At 33.4% G+C, this 15,204-nt stretch overlaps 1 protein-coding gene across 2 annotated transcripts in view; it reads right to left on the bottom strand.

The window, feature by feature from the left end:
• Positions 1-15,204, bottom strand: part of LOC140441940 (EF-hand domain-containing family member C2-like) — a 79,999-nt gene that overhangs the window by 1,729 nt on the left and 63,066 nt on the right. For both annotated transcript variants that reach the window (XM_072532950.1, XM_072532949.1), the window contains exons 8-12: positions 12,127-12,323; positions 9,356-9,486; positions 5,589-5,702; positions 5,226-5,405; positions 1,082-1,184 (exon numbers count right to left, since the gene is read on the bottom strand). In XM_072532950.1, the coding sequence (XP_072389051.1) occupies positions 1,082-1,184; positions 5,226-5,405; positions 5,589-5,702; positions 9,356-9,486; positions 12,127-12,323 (725 nt within the window). The remainder of the gene's footprint in view (positions 1-1,081; positions 1,185-5,225; positions 5,406-5,588; positions 5,703-9,355; positions 9,487-12,126; positions 12,324-15,204) is intronic.

Below are 15,204 nucleotides of genomic sequence, written 5' to 3'. Positions count from 1 at the left end.
TTATATAACTAGCCCTTCCATAAAAAATTATTTTGTTTTTAGCTCACATACAACAAAAATTATTTTCTTTTGACTGAAGTTTTAAAAGTATTTTAGGCCGTACCAGCCTACTGAACAAGCAGGATTTTGCTTGTTTTTGATTTTGCAAGATTATAGTACTATAGAACACCTAGAGACAATACGGACACTTATCGAAAAGTGTAACGAATACAATGAACCTCTTCATTTGGCATTTGTGTATTACAATAAGGTATTTGATTCCACAGAACTCTAGGACGTATTAGAAGGAATGAATAACGCAAGGATTGATTCTAGATATAGAATACTCCTGTAATACTTATACGACAATGCAGCTATGCAAATAAACGTAGCAGAAGGTCTAATGCAAAGCAAAATAAGAATAAAAAGAGGAGTTAGACAGGAAGATAATATTTCTCCGAAATTATTTACTCTTGCATTAGAAGATGTGTTGAAGAATTTAAATTGGGAACAACGAGGAATTAAAATCGATGGTAGATTTTTAAGTCATATAAGATTTGCTCATAGCATAGTACCTACGTATAAGCAATAATACAGATGAACTACTCTGGATGCTAAAAGAGTGGTTAAGGATGCTTAAACAAGAATCTGCAAAATATCTTAATAAATAATGACCATTGAACCAGCTATGTTAGGAGTTTCTCTGAGAAAACATATGTATACGAAATGAGGATGTGCGAAGCAGGACGAAGGTGGAAGATGTGATGGAAAGTATTGTACAAATGAAATGGAACTGGGTAGAATATGTGGCATGACAAAACAACGAAAGATGGACGAGAAATATTGTACATTGGAGACTACGCGAGCTTAGTCGTAGTAGGGAAAGATCACAAAAACGGTGGCTAGACAACATCAAAGCAAAAGTGTGAAGAAACTGGTACCAAATAGCACAAAACAGAGAAGGGTGGAGAACTCATGGGGAGGCGTTTGTTCAGTAGTATATGCAAACAGGCTGAAGAAAAAGAAGAAGAAGACTAATGTTGAAGACATCAATATCATCGTACGTATTGGATATTATATTGGAATTTTATATTATCCTTACCTTAATATTACTTGGGGGAACGTCAGACATTGGATTAACGTTTCTGTCAAAAAATTGTAGTAAATCCTCGTATATAATTTCACAATTTTCGTCTTTTTTCATTCTAAAAATTAGCTTATATTTAAATTTGGCACTATGATTTACTATTTTAACCTATGATTTTGCTAACTCAGTCTATGGCACTTGTGGGTGCATTAATGCCAGTGGTGTTACTGTCGGTCCAAATCCCGGGTAAAGGAGGAGGATTGGATAATGGACCAGCCACTTATTTCCGTAAAGAAACTTGTGACTACGAGACCTATAAACAGGCCTCGAATAGAGTAGTCTTATCGTCGACGACTCAAGCAAAGCAATATCAATTAAGCATTTGGTTCATGAACGTTTTCTTCTTCTTCTTCTTCTTAGCCTTCTGTCGTTCATGTTTGGTCATAGGCCTCTCCCAACTCCTTCCATCGGTCTCTATTTTGAGCAACATATTTCCAATTTGTTCCGGCTATTCTTTTAATGTCATCAACCCATCTCATCTGTGGTCTTTCTCTTGGTCGTTTGCTTTCGTAAGGTCTTTAATGTTGTATTGTAGTATTCCAACGTTGGTCTTTTTGTCTAGAAGTGTGGCCCGCGAAGCTCCATTTAAGTTTGGCAATTTTTGTTGTTATGTCCTCGATTTTTGTTTTGGATCTTACTCAGTCGTTCCTCTTTTTATCTGACAGTCGTATACCTAACATTGCTCTTTCCATTGTTCTTTCTGTTGTGGCTAGTTTATTCATGTTTGCCTTGGTTATGGTCCAGGTTTGACATCCATATGTCATGATAGGAAGGTTGCATTGGTTGCATTTGTCATTGCTTCTCAAGTATTGGGGTATTTTGCGGTTCTTAAGTATCCAACTAAGTTTTCCAAATCCTGCCCATGCTAGTCTTGCTCTTCTAGTAATTTCCGCACTTTGGTTCTCTTTGTCAAGTTTCAGGATTTAGAATAGGTAGATATATTCCTGGATTTGTTCTATCTCACTGCCATTTATAGTTATACGTCTTAGGTCATCTGTGTTTGTCATTATTTTTTTTTTCATATTTATTTTTAGGCCGACGTATTGGAAGCTGGCTGCTAGTTCCCCCATCATAATTTGCAGTTCCTCGAATGTGTTCGCTATAATCACCATGTCGTCAGCGAATCTGAGGTGGTTTAACTTGTTGCCATTAACGTTAATGCCATAGGTTGACCAATTTGTAGTTTTGAAGACCTCTTCTAGGGCTAGGTTGAAAAGCTTTGGCGATATTACGTCTCCTTGTCTCACTCCTCTCTTAATGGAGATGGGATTTGTATTTTCGTCTAGTTGTATTATCATAGTTGCATTTTCATATATATTATGTATTAGTTGCCTATATCTCGAATCTATTCTACAATTATTAATAGCTTGTTCTATGGCCCACATCTCGATACTATCAGACGCCATTTCATAGTCGACGAAGGCAAGAAATACGGGTAGTTGGTACTCATTTGCCTTCTCTATCAATGATCCCATTGTCAGCAGATGGTCTGATGTACTATATCCTTTGCAGAAGTCTGCCTGTTCAACCGGTTGGTAATTGTCCATTTTGTAGGTTAACCAGTTGTTAATAATTCTCATAAATAGTTTGTCCACTTGACTGAGCAACGATATAGGTCTATAATTCTGTAGATCACATTTGTCCCCTTTTTTGTGTAAGAGTATTACTAGACTCTCGTTCCAGTCTTTAGGGATCTTGCTATTATGGAGACATCTATTAAATAGCTGTGATAGTACAGGGATTGTTAATGTCTTGCTTGTTTTCAAGAGCTCGGCAATTATACCGTCGTGTCCTGGAGCTTTATTATTTTTTAGCTCTTTTAAAGCTCTTTCTATTTCGAATACCTTTATATTTGGTAGTACTTCTGATCCCACGTTTTTTATTTTTCTTCTGACGTTCTCCTTTGTTGTTTCATTAGGCTGGCCTTGAGCTGTGCAAGAATGTGTAAAAGTCTTCGACAATATTTGTTATTTTATATTTGTCCTTCTCTTCCTTATTGTTGGCGTCTTTAATTTTGATGATTTTTTGAACTCCCAGTGCGGGTCTTAGACATTTTAAGCCTTTGTTGTTTTCAATGACTCGCTCTATTAAGTTCTCGTTCCATTTTTGTATGTCGCGTTTTAGTTCTTTTTTAATTATTTTATTAAGTTCTCTGTATTCTCGAGTATAGCGTTTGTTTTGCGCTAGTAGTTGTTTTCTTTCCGTCATTAGCTGTTTAGTTTCATTGCTTATTTTGTCTTCTTTAGTCCTTGTTTTCTTTGCGACCTGTAGTCCTGCTGAGAGAAGGTTTTTATTTATGTTTTTATTAATCTCGTCAATTTGATCTTGATTATGTGAAGGATCAGATTCGAACTTATCCGCTAATACCTCTCGGAATTGCTCTTCATTTGTTCTTAGTTTAAAGGCATCTATCCTCGTTGTTTTTTAACTATACTAACTATACGATGGTCACTACCCGTTGTTACGTTGTTTATTGTTGTGACGTCTTCAAATATTCCTTTGTTGTTTGAAAGAAAATAGTCTATTTCATTTTTGGTAGTTCCGTTACGTGCGACCCATGTCCACTTTCTGTTAGATTTCTTTTTGTAGAAGGTATTCATAACATACATGTTTTCTTGTTCCAGGAATTCCATGAGTTTTTCTCCTCTTGTGTTTCTTGTGCCGAATGAACGTTTTAACAATAAATAAACCAGAAGTTCAAGCGTCACTGTTCATGAACTCAAAAAATATAGCAGTTAATTAGCTGCTATACAAGAAATCGATTGGCTAGGAATTGGATAGGAAATTGATTAAAAGACACAAAAACTCACATAGTACTATATAACGAAAAAGAGAATGGAAAGAAAGAATTCGAAATGGTGTGATGAACTATATGCTAAAGCCTTGATTTATGATAAAATATTGTGGCTACAAGCACACAAAACAAAAATCTGACAGATGACTTAATAACTGATAGAGTCTTCTCTGGGGGTAGATAAGAACGCATAAGAAGGCCTCACACTAGTCTGGCCTAGGATGAGTTATTCCCAATGGATTTTAGGAATAATAATGGGCGCCATGCAATATATGTTAAGTTATAAATGATTCATATAATTAAAAACCAAACATATATTGTTAAACAAAATTAGCAATATCAATATGTTACAAAATGAATACAAATTAAATACTGATAAATGAAAAGTAGTTTTATACAAGAGAAAAAAATATAAAAAATATGTAAAACAATTATCCTTAAAAGGTTTAAGTTTTGTTCCTAAGAGCTCTTTACAAAATTAATAAAAATATTAAACATTAACTATTAAATTAGAATTTTCTTCTTCTTCCTCTTTATAAGCAATTCTGCTTGCTCTTTGGCGGAGTAATACCTCTATCGAAGGTTGTAACTTCATCTTTCGTGGTCGTCCGGTACTTCTTCTGCCGATAAGTGACTTATCTCTTGCTATTTTGACGACACGGGTCTCTTCCATTCTGTTTATGTGGTTTTTCCATTATTTTTTTCTATTTTGTGTTCATTCATTTATACACTGTACGTTACATTTTCTTCTGATGTCTTCACTTCTCTTTCGATCTCTCGAAAGATTAAAGACGAAATCAATTAGCAAAGACAGGAAAACAGTCAAACCCATAGCAGGTCTGCTAACAGGGCACTGTAAGCTGAATAGGCAGTTGGAGCTGATAGGATTGGCAGATATGCAGATTGTGTCACCTAGAAGAAGGAAGAAACAGCAGAGCACATTTTGTGCCAGTGTGACAGCCTAGCAAATGTGCAGTTCTTTGCTTTAGCCAAAGAAAAGCCACAGGCAAAGCTACATGGAAGGTTCAGTTTCGAAGTTATTAGACCTTTTAAAAATGGTCAGGCTAGAAAATGTAATCTAGGATTAGGGGACCACAATAGATTTGAAACAATCACAGTGGTATAGACCAGAAGCCACCTCACTGGATCTATCTATCTGTATCTATCTAGTTGTTAAGTTATGTATTGTCGGCCTGAAGATGTGATGCAAATAGTAAACCAACATATTGTGAGTAAAGACCATTTATTTATCCTAATGTAAAATGGACTCTCATATGCAAATGTTTAATCAAAGTTAATACTTACACTGACAATATCTTATCAATTAAGACATTATCTAGAGGTAGTCGACAAGATTTTAAAACCGTCCTACATCCCTTCTGAGATAATTTACCGGTTCTATTGGTATCAGCTTGAATTAAATATTCTTTAAGACGATCTAGATCGTCCCATAAAAATCTCTTTAATTCTGTTAGTGTCATTGCCCTGTAAAAATAGAAATTTTTTAGAACTCTTAATAATTAAAGCGCTGAAGTATTTGCTGAAAAAATAGAAAAAGATGAGGTAAAATGTTTACACTAAATGTTCATTATTTGTAATAAGTTATAGAATGATACAATTGGGAGAATCCGTGTATTGCCACAAGTAAATATATAAATATATACTCACCGTATTTTGTCTCGATCATACCGTTCCTTATAGCATACGGCCGAAAACGCTCTTGATATCGTAACCATATCATGTTCAGTAAAGTCTGGTCCCATAATTTGACATAATTGTGATCTAAAACATATGGTTAATAAAAACATAATATAATTATCACCAGATTTGATACACTCGGGTGCTTAAAAAAGTGGACGGTTTAAAATTAACAAATTTTGATTTTAAATAACTATTTTATTTATATCCCAATTTTGATAATATTTTGAGAAGATAGAAGGAATGTGATTCCCATGGGTGTTTTTATTCATCGTACGTAATTTTATATTCATTTTGATAGTTAGATTAACTTGAAAGTTACGGATCATTAATCCGTGATCATATAATAGACATAGACAATATATAACAGACAAAGGCCTGGAAGTGGCCAAAAATAAAAAATTTCCAATGCTGATAACAGGCTTATTGTTGAAGGAATTGACACACCAGTGCACATCAAAAATAAACTTCAGAACGCAAAATTCGGAGCACGAAAATAAGTAAGTGGACGGTACGTCACAAGTCAAGGCAGGGCTAAAGACCTGTATATTACCTAGTAGTCCAAAGCTGCTTAAGAGTCACCATAAATGCACGCACACACACATTAGAAAATCACAGCTCCTAGTTACATACTATTCCCCGGATTAAGCATATTCGAAGGTCAAACAGGTTACGTCCCACCAGAAATCCAAAAAGAAAATGAAACATGGGAAAGAAACTGCACAAACATAACCAACTGCCTAGAAGGAAAAAGAAGTACTGAAAGCCGAGGAATGTTGGATCCTATTCTTCTTCTTCAAGTGCCATCTCCGCGACGAAGGTCGGCAATCGTCATAACTATCGAACTTTTGAGACAGCTGCTCTGAAAAGTTCATTTGATGTACATCCGTACTACTCTCTCAGGTTGCGCAGTCATGACATTCTATGCCTACCTATGCTTCTCCTTCCTTGGATCTTTTCCTGCATAATCAGTTGAAGCAAGGTTTATTTCTCTCCACGTGTAATATGTCCGAGATATTCTAATTTTCTTGTTTTAATTGTATTTAAAATTCCTATTTCTTTATTAATCCTTCTCAGAACCTCTTTGTTTGTGACGTGTTCTGTCCACGATATTTTCAGAATTCTTCTATACACCCACAGCTCGAATGATTCCAGTTTTTCATTAATGTCGCATTTAAAGTCCATGATTCCATTCCATAAAACAAAGTCGAAAAAAACATAGCACATCGCCAACCTAACTCTTAGTTCCAATTTGAAATCCCTTGTACATAGCACTCTTCTCATTTTGTTGAAATTTGCTCTAGCCTTTTCTATTCTGATTTTGATCTCCTGGAATGTAATAATTTGTGGAGTTAATCATTGTTTCCAGATATGTATATTTGTCCACTTGTTCGACGTTGGTTCTGTTTATTAGAAGATTCTCTATATTTCGTCTTCTTGACGTTCATTGTTACACCGTACTCTTTTCTATTCTGGTCACCAGTCTCTGAAGATCTTTAATATTTTCGGCTAAGATCACAGTGTCGTCGTTGGATCCTATTAGTATACTTTATATTATAATTATTATTATTGATTCTGATTATGCGTTCTTAGTCAAGTTAGAGCCATGTAAAATCGGTATACTTATGGCGTGTATCTGATCTGAGTAACAGATGATGTATATCACTCAGATTCTTAATATCGTCTTTAACATTGATAGAAAAATCATTAAGGAAAATATAAGATATTTCAAGAAATTTCCTTTTTCATGATTAAGAATAGTGGTACTATTATAGTCCATGGAGTGACCTGTGGAATGGACGTGTCTACCTAATCCACAACGGTCTGGATGAAGACGTAAATTACTTTTTGGATAGTAATCCTAGACTTAAGTAGGTGAGATGTTTGCCAATTTATTATTTATTACATGAAGAACAGGGAATATTATAGACAATGTTACTAATCCTATCTTTTTTTTTATTTTGTCCTTAATTTTTGAAAAAAGGTTATTGATCGTTAACGCTGACCTGTGAGCCACATTGTGTTTTAAAATTACTATCATTGTTACTATAGGTATTTTCTAAGTATATTCTACATATATTGTTAATATATAATATTTAGTTAATTTGTTTAAAATGCATGATATAACTTCAATTCACGTTTTCTACAACTTCTTCTCTTCGAAATGTGTACTAATACAATCGTGTAAAATATTTCAAGAGATACTTGAGAAAATTTCGGAGTATTCCCACCGAAACATTACATATAGTGAATAATTGTTAGTTTACAGACACTTGTAACTAACTTCACAAAATGTAACACAAAATGTAACTAACTTCACAAAATGTAACACAAAATGTAACTAACTCCACAAAAAAAAATAATTGCTAAATTTATAAGAGTTAAACTGGGATTAGTGAACCGAGTATACATACTATTTTGATTTTGTTCTTCAAAATCTGATCATTCTGCCGTTTGTTATTTTATATATTATTAATATATATCTTTAAATTGAAATTCTTATGACAGTAATTAAATTATATTAAAAAAATTTGGTACCTTTCTGTCACTGAATGCCTAAATGAAACTGTTTTCCAAAATAAAGATTTTAATCACCACACAATGTCTTCGTTGTCAGCCTCGGTTATCCTTCTTTTTGTAAACTTGCATTGCCAAATACACCACAATGTTTTAATTATCAGCTTCCACCATTTTAAAATATTTTTCTTCTTAATAGCATTTATAAATCGGTAAAATATTCTTCCTTTTTTAATTGCTTTTTTTGTTTATTCTTCTTTCTAATAATCTCTTTTTCTCTTCCAATCTCCAATCACCATATACATAATATAATTTTAAATCTTCAATTAATACTCTCTTAGTTTTATTTCCTAATCTTCATCTGATATACTTTCCAACTACTGAATCACTGATAACTGACTATCTTGACTGACTGACCGCATACTGACCATCATACTGACTCTCATACTGAACATACTGACCATTTTGAATCCAAATCACATCGTATTTATATAATTTTAATGTTCACGAATATTCTTGAAAGAAAATATATTCGAATCCTTCTGTTTCATAGACATTACAATATTCGCGAAGATTCTACTGCGAACAAAGGTTAAATTCTTTCTAATGACATCTTATTGAGTTCTAGATAATTCTTTACTATTCTATCTAGAAAACTACTATTCTAACTAAAATTCTATCGAGAATTTTATGGAAATTTAGGCTTTTCAGATCAGAATATAAACTTATATATAAATTACTTCTTAAATTTATAAATAACACTATTTTTAAATCCATAATTATTTATAAAAGTTCCTACAACTAAATTTACTTTAGTGTATATTTGGTTGCCTATAAAGATGGAAGTACGTAAAGTTTGTTAAGTAGAAAATAGTTGACTTCAATTAGTACGGTCGTAAATATTAATAAATTTATCTAACTTGGCCCACTGTTAAGACCTTGTACCTCAGGTAAACCATTGTTATCTGAAACCGGGCCTTTTATACTAGTATCGGTTAACCCAGGTTGTTTATATTCGGTACTAATTGAAGTCAACCATATACTGCTAAACAAACTTTACGAAAATTTAATTTAAGTTTTATGTATTATTTACACTGTTACTTCAGTTTATTTTCGTTGGTAATTTTTAGGTTACGTTTATTGTCATAAAATTGTATAAAATATTAGAATAAAATTAAAAAAAAGGTGGTTTTACTTAGGTTGGGTGATAATATATTTACCTTAATTTATCATAAGAAATTACTTTCGTCTCCTGTTCTGCATTGACATTGGCGGCTACAAAGTCTTTGTATATTGGTCTCAATTTTTCTCTTACTTTATCCATAATGAGGCCGATATTAGCTTTGGGATACTAAAACAAAATAATTTGGTTTTTTTAGATAGTCATAAATTAAATACGTTCGTGTATGTGTCAACGATATCTATACGAATTAAAAATTTTTAGAAAAGAATGAAGAAACAAATATTTTCAATCAGCATATTTTGCAAGGATGTCCATAAATACCAACTCTATTGGATGACCATTTAAAAGAAGGAAAAGAGAGCAAGGAAGATGAGTTACGAAAAGTTCAGTTTACTCTTGGAAGGTAATCCCAGCTCCGAAGGCATTATTTGTTTATAAAATGCTTTAATGTGAATCAGATTATTATAGTCTAGAAAGAAGATTGCAACCTTTTTGGTATGTTTGTTGAATCTTCGCACCAGTATGACGAATTATTCACGATTTTTTTACCGCTTTTTTTTAATTAAAGATTCTTATTACGCAGCTTTTAGCATCAACTGCTGAACATAGATCTCTCAGCGTTATTTATTCTCGCCAGGTGTCTGTCCCAGTTCCACTTCATGTGTGATATCTTATCTACAGCAAATTCTTCAAAATTTAGTAATTCCACCAACCACCTGATATAATTAAGGGAACAATGAAATTCTGGAATTGCTGCTGGTGAAAGACCTTTAACGATCAAATACTTAGGCAATGTTCCTACTTAGCAGAAAAATGGAAATTTGTAAACTATAACTCAGCACTAGAGCGAAAAAAATTAAATGGTAAAGCAAAGAAATTCAAAAAGTGAAAAGAAAAAAATTGCTTGTAGGAAATATATATATATATATATATATATATATATATATATATATATATATATATATATATATATATATATATATATACAATAGCACTAAAGGCCTTAGAGGCCCATGGCTTAAAAAATTTGTTCTTTCTTCATTTTCGCTTTCCTTCATGTACTGAGATCTTCTCTGGCTCGATATGTAATTTTTCTCCATTCCTTCTTGTTATTCATTTTTCTTTTCTGGTCTTCTAGTCCAATTTCTTCCATATCTTTTTCTACCTCCTGTTTCCATCTATTTTTTGGCCTTCCTTTTCTCTTTTTTAAAGTTATAGTGTAGTTCAGTACCCTTTTTGGAGTCCTCGTGTTCGGCATCCTTTCTAGGTGACCTCGCCATCTTAGTCTCCTTTATGTGCCTTTATGACTCCTATTATGTTAGGTTGATTATATAATTTCTTTAACTCATCATTTGATCTTCTTATCCATAAACCGTCCCTTATTATTCCTCCATATATCTTCCTCAGGATTTTCCTTTCCCATATCTCCAGTAAATTTTGTTCATTTTTTGTCATTGTCCATGTCTCACTGCAGTACGTTACTATTGGTTGTATAGTTGTTTTGTATAACTGTATTTTTGCCTTTCTTGATAAAAACTTGCTTTTCAACATTCCACTAAGAGCATGTACACTTCTATTGCCTGCCATTATTCTAAATTGTATTTCTTCTTTAATGTTAGGTTTGCGTGATATTATTGTACCTAGGTATGTAAATCTTTCTACCATTTCGAATTCGTATGATAATCTTTCTTCTACTTCTACTTTAAACTTTTGTCCATCCCTGAACTGATCATCTGTCCACTGCATACATTTTGTTTTAGTTTCATTTATGTAAAGTCCCATTTTCTTTGCTGCTTTTACTATTCTCTGTACTATCTCCTGTAGCTCTTTTTTTCCTCTTGCCAGCAACACTATATCATCTGCAAATGCCAAAACTTGGTGTCTTTTATGATATAGGAGTCCTCTATTGATTTTCGCTTCTCGCAATATTTTTTCTAGGCATAAATTGAAGAGTAATGATGACAAAGGATCGCCCTGCCTTAATCCTTCGTTTACTATAAATTTGTCCGATACATGATTGTTTACTTTGACTCTGTTTTCTGTATTCTCTAAAGTAAGATGTATCATGTTACGCAACTTTCTGCTAACTCCCAGTTCCTCAAGGGTCTCTTTTAATTCCTTCCTTTTTATTCTATCGTATGCTTGCTGGAAGTCGATGAATAGCGCTATCGTTGGTAAGTTGTGTTCATAGCTTTCTGCTTGTAATTCTCTGATTATGAATACTTGGTCCGTTGTGCTTCTCCCTCGTCTAAATCCGCACTGATATTCGCCTATTATATTTTCAACTTCTTTTTCTAGCTTATCTTTTATGGATTTTGATAGGATTTTATATACGGTATTTAGTAACGCTACTCCTCTGTAATTACTGCATTCTGTTTTGTCTCCTTTTTTGTGGAATGGGCAAATAATGGCTTCCTTCCAATCTTCTGGTATTCCTTCTTTTATCCATATCTCCTTTATGATCTTGTATATCCAATTATTTAGCAGTTTTCCACCATATTTCATCATCTCTGCTGTTATGTTATCGCTTCCAGGGGATTTGTTGTTTTTCAGATTTTTTATGATTTCCTCGATTTGTTCTTTGCTGGGCGAAAAAAATGAAATGGTAAAGAAAAGAAATTCAAAAAGTGAAAAGAAAAAAATTGCTTGTAGGAAATATACAAGCACTAAAAAAATATATAAACTATTTTCTGTAACCATTTATTGATCATCTCTCAAATAAATACTACAATTTGTAAATATTTGGTCAACTCTTTCCAATCTCTGGTGTACATATTATAATTATTAATGGCGTTATCAATCACTTACTTGACTAGCGTTTAATTCCATAAACCGCAAACAATATTCATCCGCATCAATCAAAATAAATTCAAAGTCATTGACTATCAAAGTTGCACCAATAAACATATGTTGCGGTGTGTAACAGCATGGTGGTTTACTGTCAAACATCTTTTGTCCTGGCAATTTTACTTTACACCGCGAAAGAAAGCAAGATGTTTTAAACCCTAAAATATGTCAAAACAGATTAAAATTGGTAAGATAATATCTTACCAAAGTTATAAGTTACACGATCTTATTTTTCACTACTTTAGATCATTATGTAAATAAGTACTTGTTAGATTTGACATTGTCATTTAAAGTTACGATATATTATTTGATTGACCGATGGATTACATGATTACTTAAATGACCATTTAAAGTGCATTCTTGTCGTCTAAAGATTTCCTTTAGAAGAAGTTCTTTCTTGAAATTGTGAAGAATATTTAATGCGGGATAGTTTCAAACTTTTTAAATTTTTCTCAAATATATTTAGCCTCACTTCTTTCTGTAATCTTGTACCATTTCTATTAAGTTACGATGAATTACTCCGTGCCGATTTTAGCATGCGGTGACGAAGAGCTGCGAAATAAGCAGTGGTTTTTTAGTATTTCGTAGAATAGTGGTTCTTTAGTATTTTGAAGCTGCGCTTCCCAATAAGATCTACAGATATATAGGATGATATATATTTATAGGACTAAGTAAGGTTGAACCAAACAAACACCCGCTGATCAACTGAGGACATGACATAAGGCAGAAGCTACGCCATTATTGGATGAAAGCTATTGAAAATTATTACAGAGGAAGTCTTCTTTAGAAATTTAATTCACATAGTACATACATATATAGTAATGACATGTTGATTTAACCAGCTATGATTTGCAAACTAACACTGGAAAAAACCACATAGGGTCAAGTGGTGCAAAAACGAGACGATTTTTAAATCTTTTAACTTTTTGTAACCAAAAAACCCAATTTTAAGGCTTTGCCATATTGCCCTGTATAGAGAAAGCCATGTAGTATACCTAACGGTAAAAAAAATTTATAATGTTTATAATAAAGAGCGTAATTTTTTAAAAACGGTGTCTCGTTTTTAACCACTATTAGGCTAAATATGAGACAGTGGGAGGTTAATTTCTTAGGTGTCTAAATATGAGACAGTTAGGTTCTATTTCTGGCAGGGGCAGTTTCGTTTCTATGTCACTTTTGTGGATGAAGTACTTTTCCTCAATGGCTGTAAAAATAAATTTGAATCCTTTGCGCCTCAGATATTTTACTTTTACATCGTCTTCTTAGTATTAAATTTAGTTAGGATAAAATCATTTTCCCTAAGTTCATATGCTTCCGTAATTTCAAGGTTTGTTTCTCCATTTTCTGAAGGCTCGTCATCACAGTCATCTTTAATAATATCTTCTAGTCAAATCTTCTACATCGCTTTCATCTTGGTAAACTTGCTGTTCGTCAATGCTGCTTTCACTGTCACTTTCAACTACTGTTTTATTTGCCTTTTGTGTCTTTCGTGATTTTGTAGATTTCTCACCTTTACTTTTCTTATTTTGTTCGTTCTCCTGTATTTCCTTTAATTACTCTTCTGTTGTTAGGACTTTTGCCATAGAGTCTATCTTTCTTCTTCTTGCTGTTATGTTTGGGGTTCTTCGAATTTTCTCCAGTAGTAATAATTCAAAGGAGCAAGATGGCTTGGGAGAAGCACTGTTAGATTGATCCGAAACAGACTCAATAAATAGTTCGGTCTGCGGCAGTGGAGTTTCTTCATCGCAATCTTCGAAAATATCAAGTGGATTTTTAAACACCCCATTTTATTTATATCTAAGTAGCTTTGCAGGATCTAAGCGTTCTACTGGATATCCGTTCTTATCGCATGGAAATATCAACCTTTTCAAAAGAAGATTTAATAATTTCTGCAGATAAACCTTCATTCCAAATGATACAAATCAAATCACTAAATTCGCTTCTAGATGGTTTTCTCTGATTAAGTCTTTGCCAGTTAATCAAATCTTCATTCCATTTCAATTTCAATGGACCAAAGCAACATCTGTCAAGCGGTTGCAGCAAGTCAGTTGTATGAGCAGGGAGTTTCAATAAAGTTATATTTTCTTGCACAGCCAATTCTATCGTCGATTTATCCAAATGGGTAACATGTCCATCCAGTATGATAAGAAGTGGGTGTTCATAAACAAGTGCACAAAACTTTTGGAACCACTCTTGAAAAATCTGACAAGTCATCCATCCCTCTTCAGAAGCTGCGTAGCATGTACTCGGTAAATCGGCCTTACCTAAAAAACATATTTTTATTACTAACTATATTTTAACAAAAGGTTACCTTTCCAACTGCTCCATAAATTTTGTCCTTGGAAAATTATTAGAGGAGACAACAAAGTACCACTTCCTAAAATACAGGCCATTACGGTGATATTTTCCTTTCCTGACCCCTCTATGTTCCGGTGAACTTTCTGACCAATATCAGCAACGCCTTTTATTCTGGTTGGATCGGAAGAAAAACTGGTTTCGTCTAAATTCCAGATATGACCGGGCTTGTCTTGCAATTTTAAATCAGATATGCAAGTATTCAGACGATCGTAAAAGCCAAAGATGATGAATGGATCCCTTGTAGCTGACCTTCTACATCTTTCCAGTTGCTCAAGCTTTTTTTGACTTAGTCTATTACGCTTGCAAAAATTTTTAAACCACTCTTTGCCAGACTTTCCTTCCTTAAACTGGGTAGTAAGGTGGTTTTCTTGTACATAGGTTTGAACTATTGCTTGTATCTCCGGTTTAGTGAGAGCAAACTCCATTTTGCCATAATTTTTATCTTATCACTTAAGACTTTTTCAATTTCTTTGGTTAGAGAAGTTTTTCTTCCCTGTTTACCAAGTACACGAGTACGTCTTCTCGAAAGAGCAGATTTATCAATGTTAAACTGTGTAGCTGCACTTCTAAGAGATAAAGTGCCATCCTTTATTAGCTTTAGGGCTGTTTCCATGTCCCTTTTGTCGTAGGGGCCCTTTTTGGGAACGTAAACCTTAGGCATTATTCTTAAAGGTATAAAAA

This window comes from Diabrotica undecimpunctata, chromosome 5 (genome assembly GCF_040954645.1).
Source record: "Diabrotica undecimpunctata isolate CICGRU chromosome 5, icDiaUnde3, whole genome shotgun sequence".
Lineage (NCBI taxonomy): Eukaryota > Metazoa > Arthropoda > Insecta > Coleoptera > Chrysomelidae > Diabrotica > Diabrotica undecimpunctata.
The sequence above is the reverse complement of the archived record's forward strand: the minus strand, read 5'-3'. Positions and strand labels throughout refer to the sequence as shown.